The sequence below is a fragment of the Saccostrea echinata genome, unplaced genomic scaffold (assembly GCF_033153115.1).
Source record: "Saccostrea echinata isolate AGI-Se365-2 ecotype Australia unplaced genomic scaffold, CSIRO_AGI_Sech_v1 ptg000045l, whole genome shotgun sequence".
Lineage (NCBI taxonomy): Eukaryota > Metazoa > Mollusca > Bivalvia > Ostreida > Ostreidae > Saccostrea > Saccostrea echinata.
The window spans coordinates 3,031,183-3,046,027 of NW_026889794.1; the positions used below are offsets into that span (position 1 = coordinate 3,031,183).

The 14,845-nt window shown below is 31.9% G+C and overlaps 2 protein-coding genes across 3 annotated transcripts in view; both read right to left on the reverse strand.

The window, feature by feature from the left end:
- The window catches only part of LOC133201776 (synaptic vesicle glycoprotein 2C-like), a 378,785-nt gene that overhangs the window by 320,004 nt on the left and 43,936 nt on the right, over positions 1–14,845 (reverse strand). The window lies entirely within an intron of this gene.
- Positions 1,418–14,781, reverse strand: LOC133201780 (procathepsin L-like). 2 transcript variants are annotated; one of them, XM_061337581.1, is made up of 10 exons: positions 14,745–14,781; positions 9,089–9,300; positions 7,827–7,969; positions 6,029–6,178; positions 5,837–5,869; positions 5,440–5,631; positions 5,141–5,306; positions 4,850–4,958; positions 2,470–2,579; positions 1,418–2,239 (listed from the first exon to the last, which is right to left on the reverse strand). In XM_061337581.1, the coding sequence occupies exons 2-9, from the start codon at positions 9,276–9,278 to the stop codon at positions 2,480–2,482; spliced, it is 1,083 nt and encodes a 360-aa protein (XP_061193565.1). In that variant the 5' UTR covers positions 9,279–9,300; positions 14,745–14,781; the 3' UTR covers positions 1,418–2,239; positions 2,470–2,479. The 2 variants fall into 2 exon arrangements, with proteins under 2 accessions (XP_061193565.1, XP_061193566.1); XM_061337582.1 differs by having other exon boundaries at positions 14,730–14,781.

Sequence of the window (14,845 nt, forward strand, 5' to 3'; positions counted from 1 at the left end):
AATGAAAAATATTAAAAATATAATCCAGAAAATTCAGAGTAGAAATGTGAGCAAGCAAAACCAACTCACCAGTATTGTCAGTCCATGCTCAGTGATGTGTGCAGAGTATAACAAATTGAACACACCCAGTGAAACGTAAACATTAACAATAACAGAGCTCATGTCCTGTTAACAAAACAGTTAACTTGTTTGTTTGTTTGTACGTTGTTTAACTTCCCTCTCGAGAATTTTTCATTCATATGGAGACGCCATCACTTGCCGGTGGAGAGCTGCAAATTTTGTCCTATACTCGGCACTTACGGTCATTGAGCAGTGAGGGATCTTTTTCGTGGCAGCACCGTGCCGACACAGGACCTCGGTTTATACGGTCTCATCCGAAGAACCGGTCTCCACGTCCCACAGTGTGATTCGAACCTGCGACGTAAGGATCAACTCCTTACTTCGCAACTCTACAGCAGACGCTCTAACCACTGCACCACGCGGGCGACCAAACAGTTCATGTGGAGATTTTACTTAAAGTATACTTTAATTTTAGATAAAATATCAAAGAAAATTTTGTTATAACTGAGATTTAATTTTTCACCTCAGTGTTTGTTGCACTATAGGCATTGTGCTCCCCTTGTTCGCCCATCTTCTTTATGACCCCGGAGTCATGGGTTTTGTGTTAGGGTTGTGCTCTTTGGGATATATAGTAAAATTGCATTATTTCTTTGAAAATTTTCATTTCTGCGCATGGATATTTGGCATACATACTAAGTGCATGGTTATGATGAGCAAGGGTGCCTCTGGTGTTAGGATGGGGCTATGTTGAATCTATAGGGAAAATGCATTATTTTTTAAAAATTGTCTTTTAGCAAGGGTATTTTTATTAGAGTTTTGAAATTTTGCACCATTTGGTCAATCTATTAATCTGTATTTTATCCCCTATGCTATTCACCTATGATAATTCAAATTAAATCAATGTAAAAAAAAGTAAATGAAAGGTCAATTGAATAACAGAATTAAACAAGAATTCTTATCATATTTGATACTAAAAGTGCCGTCATATTTTTTAATGGTGAGGTAGACTTTTAGACTTTTGAATAATAGTTCAATAAAATTTGGACAAAAATACCTTATCTTTGTACAAGTTCAAATACTAAGAGAGGCCAAAGTGAGGGGAAATGAGATGGGTTTACAAATAATACTCAAGAACTATTACATGTACTTTGTTTGGCCCACATGGGGATAGTGAATAATGGGGGCAAGAATAGACAAGCAAATAGATCAATCTTAAAATTTGTTACTGAGCACCAAATTGTTTTGCTGATCCTGCTATCCTATTTCTCTTGCTTTTTGGGGCAACATAGCCTTTTCTTCCTCATAGTTGAATTTCATTAACAGCAATTTTGTGAAAGAATAAACACTGAAAACTTGATTGAAAATAAAAAGATTTTTATTCATAGACATTTTTTTTTCATTACAAGTGATTAATACAAAATTTGATGTTATTTTCTTCAGCAAAGTTAATAAAAATGGAAAAAAATGCACCTGCTTTATATTCAACAGAAAAATTGAAGAGAATCACAAATACTGAGAGAAATAGATATATTGTTTATACATAAATAACAGATCTCAAACACAGTAGATTCTTTTGATGGCAGAAAAATGTAGGAAAAAACCAATAAACGATTTTTTAACTAAAACTTCTATTAATGATCAATATGGGGGGATATGATTGAAATAATCAGAAGTTACAGTGTATAAAACAAAATAAACACCATTTACAACTATAAGATGTATAATTCTATCTCCAGTAAGCCAAAAATTCAGCATTCAGGTGTAAAAATCTAATAATGATCTTATATGAACAAATTTATCACAGGTCCATACAGATATAATTACAAGTATTAAGAAAGGCTTGGGCTTATTGCCACACCGGACAAAGTCATACATCTCATAAAACACACTTGCACAATCAGGACAAAATTATAAGCTTTCACAACTTCATTTTGTCATTTACAATGACATATTTGAAAACACTTTACAAAGTTTGAATTTACACCATACACATGTATGTAAGTTTGGTTTAATTTCTTTTTAGGTTCACAAAGAAAAGTGATGTCAAATTGTGTAAAAGTTAAAGATATATAACATGTGCAACAGTTCTCTTATTCAAAAATTTCAGAAATGTATCTACTTCCAGGTTTTGATTTATCTTGAGTGGTTTTTCTTCCTTGGGAATGCTGTATCTTTATAACTGTAAACAAAAAGCGCAGGCTATGACACATGATGGAAAAAATATTCAAATATTGTCTGGAAAGAAATTATCAGTAGTTTTGACAATAAGAAAATCTTTAAAAATAAAAAAAAGAGAAAAACTTTACAAGCTACCATGGAATTTCTTACCATTATTAGCCAAGTCTATATACTTTACATATTCTTCCATAAGAAACCAGTTCTGTTATTTAAGATTGAATAAATACTCACTGTATGTTTTCTATACAAGAGGATAGCTGGCTTGTGTAGCTATTCCACATTGGTTGTCCTTGTTTCTGGACATTCTGACATATCCATCCATACCCCACTCTGTACCCCAACTACAGGAAAAACAAGTTTATAGTAATTATAAAAAAGGAAATGATCAGGAATTATCTTCTTATCTCTCTGGAATGAAGGTGAGGTGAAAAATGATGTGCTGTTAAACTGAGTAATAAAGTATTGCTTTCTTGAAAATGATGAAGGAAGCAAAAAATTTACATGTCTATGTACATGTATTCTCTCTCCTTCTTATAAACTTTTTTAAGAAGAAGTACATTCAAAAACATGTGTATCCTACAGGTACACCATGGTAATGAGGGAAGCTACATATGACTTTCTATAAATAAGTTAATGATTAATGTAAAATTCATTTGTAACTAAGGAATCAAGTTTTTTTTAATGATGCATATTTTCATGGTTTCTTGGTGATATGTTTGAAATAAGACTGTGTTTATTCACCAACTAAAGGTCCTGGTGGACATGTATAGTTTTAAGAGCCATTCTCTGTAATGACTTGAACTTTTATATAGGAGCTGTGGCACGCATAGTCTCAGAATTTCTCCAAACTCTCTATGATAAAAGTCTTTGATACCGTAAACTCAAATCAGGCAAAAATTGGTTGCTACGTGTCATGGTTACCATAGCAACATGTCCTAAAGTTTGAAAAATGGCATTTTTCAACATGTTCAGAATCCTCCAGCTAACGTTTGCAGCAAAGCAAACAAGTGGCAATGACTGTTTCTGAAAGTTGAAGGCCTGATGTCTTAAATGCATGATAAACATGTTTGGTAAATCAACTATTACATACGTTACTATGGAAACAAAGAATTCAAAAGTAATAATTTTGATCATTTAATTTTATAAAGTCATATACTTAAGAATAAAAACAATTATATGTTGAAATGCAAGCAAATAATAGACAAGAGATCCTTGTAACATATACCAAGGACGAAATATGATATTTCTTATAGGTTGGCAACGGTTGCTATGGTTTATTTACCTCGAAAGGATTTTAAATTTACTCTCTTAGTGTTTTAATCTTATCCTATCTTTTTAAAAACCATATTTCTATATAACTGATGATCAATTTTTAAAGGCATTGGTGTGACCCTAATTTTTACATTTCAAAAAATTTAAACTCAATTCTTTAAATAGAGCGTTGCTATGGAAATTAGCCAAAAAAATATGCATAAAAATCTGAAATATATTCTGTTTCCTTGGATACGCACCCTTGTAAGTAGATTCCCAAAACTTTTATGATTGATATATATGAACAACTAACCTGACTTTGAATTTTGACTACCACCCAATCTCTAACTGGATGCAAAAAGCTGGCACATAGGGTTTAATATTGATATAAAATTAACAAAATTGAACATTATCCCTTCTTAATAACCATAGCAACAGTGTTGTATTTTTCAACAAACTTTATCAATATATGATATTCAACTTTAGTTCTACCAGTTAAGTAGTATTCAAGGTGAGTCAAATAATATGTTTCTTGATTAAAAAGGTAAGTAAATTCCTAAAGGACCAAAAAATATCACTTTAAACGACTGATACGTTGTTTCCATGGTTACAATGCAAAGTAACATTTAATCCCAATTTTTCTTATGTTGTTGGTGTTGCAAGGTTCCAAGGATGCATATGTGTTAGTCATGAATTTTATTGTTTTTCCTCAAGATAGTAGCATTAACCCAATCATAGCAACAATTTTGCATGGTTACGCTGTGTTACCATGGCAACCATGAAAGTTATTTTTAGAATAATATTGCCAATACCTAATTACATAAGGTCAAATATTTTTTATTGTTTTTCTTAGGTTGTTGATTGAGTTTGATCATGTAACATCTATCATTGGTGAATATTGAGCGTTTTTCAGCATTTTTCAGCATCTAAAATGTATTCCAAATGTACCCATGGTTACCATTTACTAAGAGATAAATTCTAAATAGTTTCTTTATAGCATAAGTGGCAACAAGGTGTCATGTTTTTGGAAGAATGGTTTGTTTGTTTTTCTTAGTCTTTATTAAGGCGTAATAAAGATTCAAAGTAGCTGAAAATCTCAATTTTTTCAACTTTTCTGGCTGTTACCATGGCAACCAAGACACATAGCAACGAAATTTTATTTGATATATGTTTCTGGTGTCAAGTTGTAATAATGGGCAAAGTTTCATCAAAATCGGTGACTATGCGTGGCAAAGAAGTTTAAGTGGTTACAGAGAATCGCTATTAATTATATGATCAATAATAAAAAAGTTTTGTGCTTTTTTTAGGTGAACATGTGACTCCTCCAAGGACAAACAAACTCTAGACAAAGTGATCTTACCTGTTTTTAACAATCCAGTAGTCTTTTCCCTCATCATCAGTTCCATATCCTACAGCTAAAACTCCATGATCCAACTGCTCTGAGCTACAGTCTGGTTCATCATACACTCCTAAAACAAACAAGCATTCCTTTCTCAGCAACTTTCAATATTCCAACAACTGAGAAATAGTTACTTTACCAAAATTTCTTTGGAAATGAGTATAAAATCAATTTATTTTTCAAACAAATTAAAATTTTTTTGCAGAATGATTTCATTCCTACTTTGCTGAACACCCTAGAACTATATCTCACCTCCTGCATAGGACTGGAATGATGAATGACTGGCGTCTATTGCTACAGATACAGGACCGACCTCGGCTATAGCTTTCTTGAGGGCTGACTCACTTTCACTCTCGACATCAACACATCCAGTGTCTGTAGCAGCAATCTTTTCTTCATCAAATTTACAAGTTTTTTCCTACAAATAAGTGAACATGCAACAAAGAATTAAAAGAAGCTTTAGCAATCACCTGTAAAGCAAAACTATTTTTAAACCCGTTTTACATTTTTCCATTAGCTGTTTACATAGTGATATGTAGAGTGAAAATTACCTCTGCTTTGTATGGATAATCCTCTTCACTTTCAATGCCCCCTACTGATTTAATATATTTGAATGCATTGTCCATCAGTCCTCCATTACAACCTTGATTTCCAAATGACCCAGAGCAGTCCACCAGCTGTTGTTCACTGAGGGAGACCAGTTTACCTGTTTTACGGAAGTGTTGTCCTTCAAGGGAACCAGTCTATAAAGCCAAATTTGCATTGAGTTGATAAATTGGAGGGAAAATAATCAAGAAGGGTGGAAAATTATTAATTATCTAATTTTTAAGGAAGTTTTTAAAATTAAATCAAGTAAGTAAAACACACTGATGTTAAGTTTCATTTTTGAAATTGCTTGAATGAAGTGGAGCATCATTCAAATGAAAGTATTATAAAATTCAAACTTACTGTGCTAAAAGACCAGCAGGAACCACACTGACCCTATATGAAGAGAAAAAATTAAATAATCAATTAAAGAATCTTCAACTCTATTGATGAACATAATTCCTTGTGATAAAGCATGTAAAACTGAGTAAGTGCATTCTTTCTCAAAGAAGCCACTTTATTTCTAAACATTATGTTAGGCGTAAAAACACCTACCTGATTTTTTACATCTGTGACGTAACCCTTGGTTCTCCAGTCGACAGAATCAGGAGCCACTAGATTATTGGCTGAAAGGTATGAGGAGCAGCCACCCTCCTTCACTGACGTTCTGTTTAAACCATTGTATTTCACAAACTCTTCGTGTTTCTACAAATGAAAAATTCATATTTTTTTTTTTTTACCTAATCCTTAAAGGACAAGTTAAATATGACTATCACCCAAAGACATAATATTCTAATGTACAAAATAATGAGACATGGAGGATTATGCTTTTTCTAAACATACGCTGTAGAGTGTAGATTACTAAATTTTCGTGACACCTTATTTTCTCAAGATCGTTATATTTGGTATTTATAAGTGAGAAAAAAATTCTCAAATTTTGGTTATCATTGAATTTAATTATTCATTCATTGGTCATGCAAGCAGACCATCTCCTGTAATTAAGTGAAAATAAAGTTCTCACAAATAAAAGTGATTTTCAGTAATATTATTAATTTTTTGTTTAATATTCATTACATAATAGCTTTAATGAAGCATATTTCCTTTTATAATTGCTCAATGAAAAGTACCGAGTTAGGCTGCCAGCAAATGTATTTTTTTTTTTTATTTATACATAATTTTATTCACATGAAGTGAATGGGATTAGGCAGCAGGCATAGCCTATTTTAGCCCTCTCCCTAAAACATGCAAATGTATGTTTTGAACACATTTGCTGCTAATAAAGTATTCTAATGAGGTTTATAGGAAGTTAACCAAATCATGCAGTTCATAGAGAATATTGAATAGCTTCAAAATAAAGACATGAAGGATTTAAGTACTCTTAACATCTACTGTTATTTATTTCCTGACTTCATACTCATGAATGTACATTTCCCTGTTCCTTTCTTTAAATTAACCAAACATTTTTTATCTATCATTTCATTCGATAAGCATGCGAATAATTATTCAATAAAATGATATGAAACTACATGAACTATGAAAGTCAACAGTGCCTAGTACAAAGTCCCCAATTGTTATATTGTAGTATGAGGAAACATATAATAAGAATTCAGGAACCAATATCTAATGCACCCTTTTATCAAATAAATGAAAATTGGACCCTTTTGAAAATGGTACTTCTATCAGGAAGAGCATCTGCTTTTAAACTTGTGACATGCTCATGCACAGCTGCACAAAGAGGTTCATTAAAAATTCTATAACTTATCAAGTGGACTGTAATTTATACAGGAAATTATTTTTATCAGTATATAAAAACTTGATACGAATATAGATGTTCAAATCTGAATCGGGTAAGTGAAGTTTAATGAGATGGCAATAAAACCCCTCCCTTACTTCGTAACAGATTGCTACAGTCACCAGATTTCATTAAATATTCCTCAACCATGACTAATGTCATGTGACTAATGTCATGTGATTTTGTTTACATATCATGTGATCATTTCTCATGTTGATCACATCTAACATTATCAAAGCAAATATCCTGAAATGTGGTCAGTTTTTAAGTAACCACTTTAAGATTACTAAATATTAGAACAGAATCAAACTAGTTATCTGATGAGTACATGTATATGCTATTTGTATAGTTTATATATATGGAATTCTACTCTCTTTGGAATCCTAAATTTGTGAATGAATAATATCTACCAGTACACATTTTAAAGCCCCCAAAATCATAATTTATGTAATTTATGAGCAATTTTACTCACATTTTAAAACATACCCGCTTTCTAAATATATAAGTATATCTAACTAAAAGATTTACAAATGACACAACTGATCTATTACATGTACTTACAAGGTCAGAGAATTGGTTGACTCCCATATAGTAAGATTTCTTCCCCAGATGGTATAATCTATTGTGTTCCTCAATTTTCTGGACATTTTCTCTGAAAATCTCAAAGCGATGGATCTCCTCTTCAAGAGCTTTGTAGGTTTTACCTGCAGTAACAAAAATTACATGTGATATGTAAAAAGACCAGATTCTTCACTGTAATACACATAATCACCACAAAATGCCTTGACATTGAGGTGGATCATAAAATTTTGACACACTTAGGCCAGATTTACAATATGAATCTTAAAAGCCTCTAAGTCAACTTGGTTGATATCACAATTATATTTGCAGAAACTTGCTTATAAGGATTAAGTCCTTTGGAAATTATTAAGTTCCCTAAAAATGGATGACATAAGCTTCTTTTTTTCTTCGAAAATCAATATATCAATTAAATCTATGACTATATAACTAAAATTAGTAAGTTTAGTGAGATAAAGTTTCATTATTTTATTCACACATTCTCAATAATATGTCCAGACCTGCCGGTATATAACTATTTCAAATATAAGATAATAAGATTCACTCTCCAGAAAGATCTCTTTTACAGATTACCACAACAACATATACTTTTTTTTTCATATGGAAAAATTACTAAACTTAGTGTTGAATTGTGAAATAGGCAATCCATAGGTAAATAGTTTGATAAAAATGTGAGTTTTCTAAATGTACTATATGTAAAGAAACACCAAATCACATTGTAAATTTTATGTACCATTTCACAAAACTTTCATGACAATTCAATCTTTACACTGGATTTGATTTGAAGAGGCAACATCCTGTTCATAAATCAGACAATCCAAAACTGTTCTGAAACTCTATACTCTAGTGACTAATTAATTCCAATCAAGATTTAGAGCGCTGCTTTTGGCAACACTTAAAATCATAAAAGAGAGCACCTAACAGAAAACAAATAAGTCCTCAACAACACTTGAAGTCTAAAATTTTATACCATGCTTATATTAACAATGGCAAATAACTGCATTTTTTTTTCATTTGTTTCCCCTGTAATTTAATTCACTAGATGCATAATAACTCTGTCCCCCCGACCACCATCATTAAAATGTTAGATGAATCAGTAAAATATTTAAATTGCTAAATAATAAAAATGGGGAGCAGATCAATAATGCAAAATAATACTGACTGATTTTTTTTTCTCTCCCCAGTGAAGTAAATATTCAAGCGTTATAATATTTGTTGGCAGTATTAGAAATTCATGGGCATACCATGCAGGATCTTGAATTCCTTCCAGGCCTGTTCGTATGGTTGGAAGTTGATCCCTGCCTTTGTTCTTAGAATGTGTAACTGTTCTGGGTGTTTCTGGGCCTCCTGAATGTCGAACCACTGGACATTCCCGTACTGGACGGATGCCCCTCTCACCACAGCCAGTAAACACACAAACCACAAACTGTTCATCTTCTACTGATTCTTAGAAAACCTGAAAGAAATTTAAACAAAACGTAAACAAATTTATAGTCATTTTAATGTCAAGATAACATCAGATTTCACCTGTGATTTCGTCATGCATGTATAGCTGCACTTGATTCTGTCTTTTAACAATCAACAGCTTTTAACCTAGTTCAGGTACAACATTTCCTGTGTTTTTCATGTTAAAATGAAAGATTGCTTTTAATGCACATATTACAAAGAACAGGATGTAAAATGTGACATAAACCTCTAAAATTCTCCTCAATTTACTGAAAATACTTAAGACTGGGTTTTCCATCAAACATCAAAGCATGGATTCCATACACTGAATATGACATACCACTGAAAAAGTACACTCAATCTAGTTAAATTCTATACGTAAGTCAATTGATCCACTTTTCTTTTAATGCAAGGACATTACAGTAATTACAAGTCTAGAGTGAATAACCTTAGAGGCTCCTTGTCAATTTGAGATTCTTATCCTCATATAACATGTAAATACTATATATGTATATATATCTTCTTCAAGTTAAGTAAAAAGTTCAATAAAACTATTATATTCTCAAAAGAAATATACACCTGTATAATAATTAATCCGCTCCCCATCCCCCTCCCCCCACCTCTCCTACCATTGCTTTTCACAAATCATTTAGATCCAACTAATTCAAATAAATTATCAAATATGCTCAAAGGGACCAGAATTGTGATTTTTAATATGTGCACACATTGCAGACATTCAAGAAGTAATAATATTATGTCCAAGTTGTTCTGATATAAACATGATAAAAGTTTGAACTAAATTCACAGGTCTGATACAGCAGGGTACAAAATATTCTTATAAAAATTACTGGTATTATAAAAATTTAATGTTAATTAGTTTCAATACTTTTAAGCCAAAAACATTTCTCCTTCAAAACATGTTCAAAAATTTTTAAGATTTTTGTACATGCAGGTACATGACACTATATCACAGCTGTAGTCAATTGTTTCTACTACATGTATTAGGTTTACCTGTCTCTTTCTCCGGCTAATGTGGAAGTGGGTAACAACTTAGTGTAAATGTCTTTTTATAAAGAATTTATGAGCCTTGTGACAGACCCATGTGACTACAATTATGAACAGTCATGCTTCACTGATCATGTGACCTGGTCTTTGGTGATAGGTTCACCCTGTTTTCAAAACTCTAAATCATCTTGTTCAAACACTTCAAATTAGGAAGTGCAACGTTAACTGCATGATAACCAACTTATAAATGCTCACGATTAAGCTACAGCTTAATGTAAGCTTTACTACAATTGCCTAATGGACACTGGAATTCCAATTTAGAAATTATTCAATTTATTTAAAAGTATCTAGCATTTTTTTTTTTCTTTGAAAAAATTCAAATATGTGATAATGCCTACAGTGCTCCCACAAGTTCAATTTATTATGTAATGCACTTGATCATTTAAACCATACTTTAAATCTATTCCATATTATCACTGAATGACTTTTAGCTCTTTGTTTAGAAATATTGAGAGTTTGTAAAATTACAAAATTCAGGGAAATTAAAATAGTTTGCAAAAAGTGACTACACGTTAATTTCACGTACCACTTAACAGTGCTTAATTAACATGCTTACATATTTGAAATTTAATGTTTGATTTCAGATTTTAAAAATTCAATAGTTAAAAATTCTATTTTTTAAAGAGGTTTTCTTGTTTCAATTGTTTTCTTTATTAGTAGAGCTAAACAGAAATTTTTTTTTCTTGTTGTTCATTGCTATGACCATGATGACTTGTGAGACTGCATATTCATGCTGTTAAAATGGTGATAAAAATTTCTAATAAGACTAGAAGCATTTGTGTAACTTAAGGAAGTAATGAAATTTCAAGTATACACTACATGTAACTATATGTTTATCATCCACTAGTAACGTTACCTAAATTGCAGTTCTTCCTGTTTTACATCACAGAAACTTATGATGCGCATTTAAGTGATAAAATTTTTCATTTGAATGGAACATTGGGGTCTTTCTTATCGACTGTCAATTGTTCAATAGAGACACGCCTATTTCTTTAGAAATGAGGAAGCAATATTCGTCACAATGTTTTAAGATACCCTTTTCTCTGCGACTAGCAACACAAATTTTGCCGAAGTGTGGATTTTATGAAATTAGGAAAGAGATAGAGACTCCCCAGTTCTGTAAAACTCACATGTTGCAATGAACATGTACATATAAATTAGGAACTTATGCTTACTGAAGTTGTCACAACATGTGTATCAATCCAATTTGTAAATTATGTAACAGCAACGAAATTAGGGATGAATTTCATTACTTCTTTAAATGTACTGATGTGTCTATAAAGAACTCAAGAGTTACGTATTTGTCAAAATATTTTCATTTGAATCCAAATGTTTTGAAATTTGAGATGCTTTTTAATGTAACCAATACTGATCAATTTAGCAAAATTTGTAAATTGTTAGATATTATAATTAAGAGAGTTGGCTCTCTTGGTTGATATACTCTGTTACCCCTTCTTCAGGCATGTAATATTTTCTGTTTATTATACTGTACATATCTTCTCTTCACTGTTTTGTCAGTTATGAGAATAAAGCAGTCTTCGACAAATCCCGGGAGTCTGAAGCCCAGGACCTGGTAAAATTGGAAGCGGGCATGTGGCAATTGCATACTTACAAGCCCAAAGGGCATGTAAATTCTGAGGCCTAAGCCTCCGTATTATCAAATTAAATAATACCAATAACATTAAATGTACCTAAAAGTCTGATTTTTCATCTAAAGTGGAGCACCAAATAAAATTTTAAGATAGTTTATTCTACCGCGATTTCTAAGGAATTCTTTTGCAAAGGAGACACAAAAAGTATACACGTTGAAAACAATACGTGACTTCCAAGGAACTCTTTTGCAAAGGAGACACAAAAAGTGTACAGTATGAAACCAATATTAATGGCGAGACAATAGATATGGATTTCGAATCATTTCCTTGGCATGAAAAGGCAAATAAAATTATTTGATAAAATTCTGGGCATGTAAATATTTGTTCGGGCTAGCATAATAAGTGGTTCATCCTGCCCGAAGGGCATGTACTGAAAAAAAGATTTGGCGAAGACTGATAAAGTTCAAGTTCCATTTACTCAGTGTTTACATAAACTGCCAATCTGATTGGCTATTGTATTTATTGTATACCTGTTCTATCGGTATACGAATGAAGCATGTGAAGACTTTTTCCTTTCTGAAGAAATAGGCATGTCATCATGTAAGCTCCAAACCTTCCATTCAAATGGAAAATTTTACCCTTCAATGCACATCATTGACTCATTGTACTATTTCCATCAAACAACTTTATTCATGCAAGTACATTTGCAAGAAGAAATTATTCAATTAGTGCATATCTTGTTATCAACACTTCTCAGAAATTTCTTTTAAGACATAAGGAATCATTTTCAAACATATCAAAGGGTAACGATAAAAGTTGGTTACATCATAACATGATCAAATTCCATTCAGCCTTGCTTTATTTTAAAAGATTTGATCACGCATTTGCATGAACCCGTGTCCCCTATCTGCATTTCAAAATATGTTTTAAAAGGATATGGTCAGCTTGTTACATGTACTTATATATACTTACATCTGTATTTCATTTTTATCAAATAACTGCACAGTTATAATCTTAAACCCCTGAAGTTTTGTTTTTGTTTTTGTTTTTTTTTTTATCTTTAAACATTAAGCGATGCAGGTTAGTCTATCATTTATGATGTCACAGTGAAATTGTGTTGAACCATTGAATTTGTAATCATGCGATGAACTACATTGATAAGCAATACTCAACTATTATTAAGTAAGGCAAAAACAGATAGTCAGCAGTGTAAACTGTAGTTTTAAATGTGATTTTACATTACACTTTTAATAAACATTGTGATGGAACTTTGTTTTATTCTTAAGTAAAGATTTCCGATGTTCTTCATTATGCCTAGTATATATAAATCTAGAACAAACAAGAGATGCTTGTGAAACACTTAAGCCTCCCCAAGGGCTAGAAATAATAATTTTTTTTCGCTGGTCACTCGGGCTATCACCTTAAATTTTTACTGGTCAACTCTGTACTTTCACTATCCCACTGGGCCAGTAGATTCTTAAAGGAATGGCCCGAAACCAAAATAATAATAGTAATATTTTGTTTATGTTATGATACTTAATAGTACAACTTAACAAAACAAGAAATGACAGAACTTGGACACACAACCCTGTCAAGTTAACTAGCCCGACCATAAATGAATTTTGTTATGCATAAAAAAAAAAAACAATGACCCAAAGGGCATGTGCCCTTTACAACGTACTAGCCCAGATTAAAAATTAAATGGCCCCAGACCAGTGGGCCATCAATTATTTCGAGCCCTGCCCCCCCCCCCCCCAATTATTTGAATTTTTTTAAAGTCCAAGGGCCATAACTCTGTCAAAAATTGCTCAATCGTACCCAAAACAGAACTTGACCTAGATATTCTTATGATAAATCTGTATACCAAATTTCATTTCAGTATGTGCAACCTCTGTGAAGAAAATGAACGGAAACTGTTGGTGGACCGACCGACAGACAGCAGCAAAGCAATATGCCCTCCCTTCAAGATAATAATTTTACCCATTTACATTAATCGTGATTAATATTGAAAAAAAAAGTCTTGTATTTTCATGTTTGTTTTATTTTTTCATATTTTTGAATACTTACACTTTTGTTAGTAATGATAATTCTACAGTTTTTTAACGTAATTGTTAAGCAAGATTGAAATTCCAACTTAAAAGAGACTCAGAGGTACTCAAGCAACATTTTTTTTTTACTCCAGCATGCTAATGTAGTGGTACAGTTCACAGTGAAAACTTTTGTCTTGGTATTGCAAACCTATGTACATGTATATGAGGAGTGTAGTGACATAAACTGAAGCTCTAATTTGAAGGAGTAACTAAGTTCTTATTTTTCAGAACAACCTTTCTAGCAAGTCCACCAATGGGCACAGCTTTGCAGACTTATATGTCCAAATAACAAACAGAAATTTTTTTATACACACAGATAAAGGAAGCTTATGTAAACTGTAGTACGTATATATGTACATAAAAGTATAGATGCATTCTATAATTTACATCAACATCCCGAGCCCATGCTGAAAATATAGAACTTTAATACATTTTTTGTTCCCCCCAACAAGTTTGATTATTCATACAAAGAATATAGTATACTTGAAAAGCAATTCAAATGCACATCTCTAAAAAGACTCGAGTCATATGACTTAAAATACGTCATACAAAGGAATTTATGTTACAAAACCTAAGATCATTCAAAAATATTTTCATAACAGAAAGCTGTTTGTATATCAATATATTTGTTTATGATATTTCTTTCTTTACTTATGATAAATTATCTGTCTGCAGACGATCGTTATATCTACCTGAACTGTTCTCACCTGTTATCTGTAGCACTCACTGTATCACACTCTCTTCTCAGTTGTTTTTCTTTTTGTCATGTGAGAATTAATCACATGACCCAGACTAAATTTAAAACCTT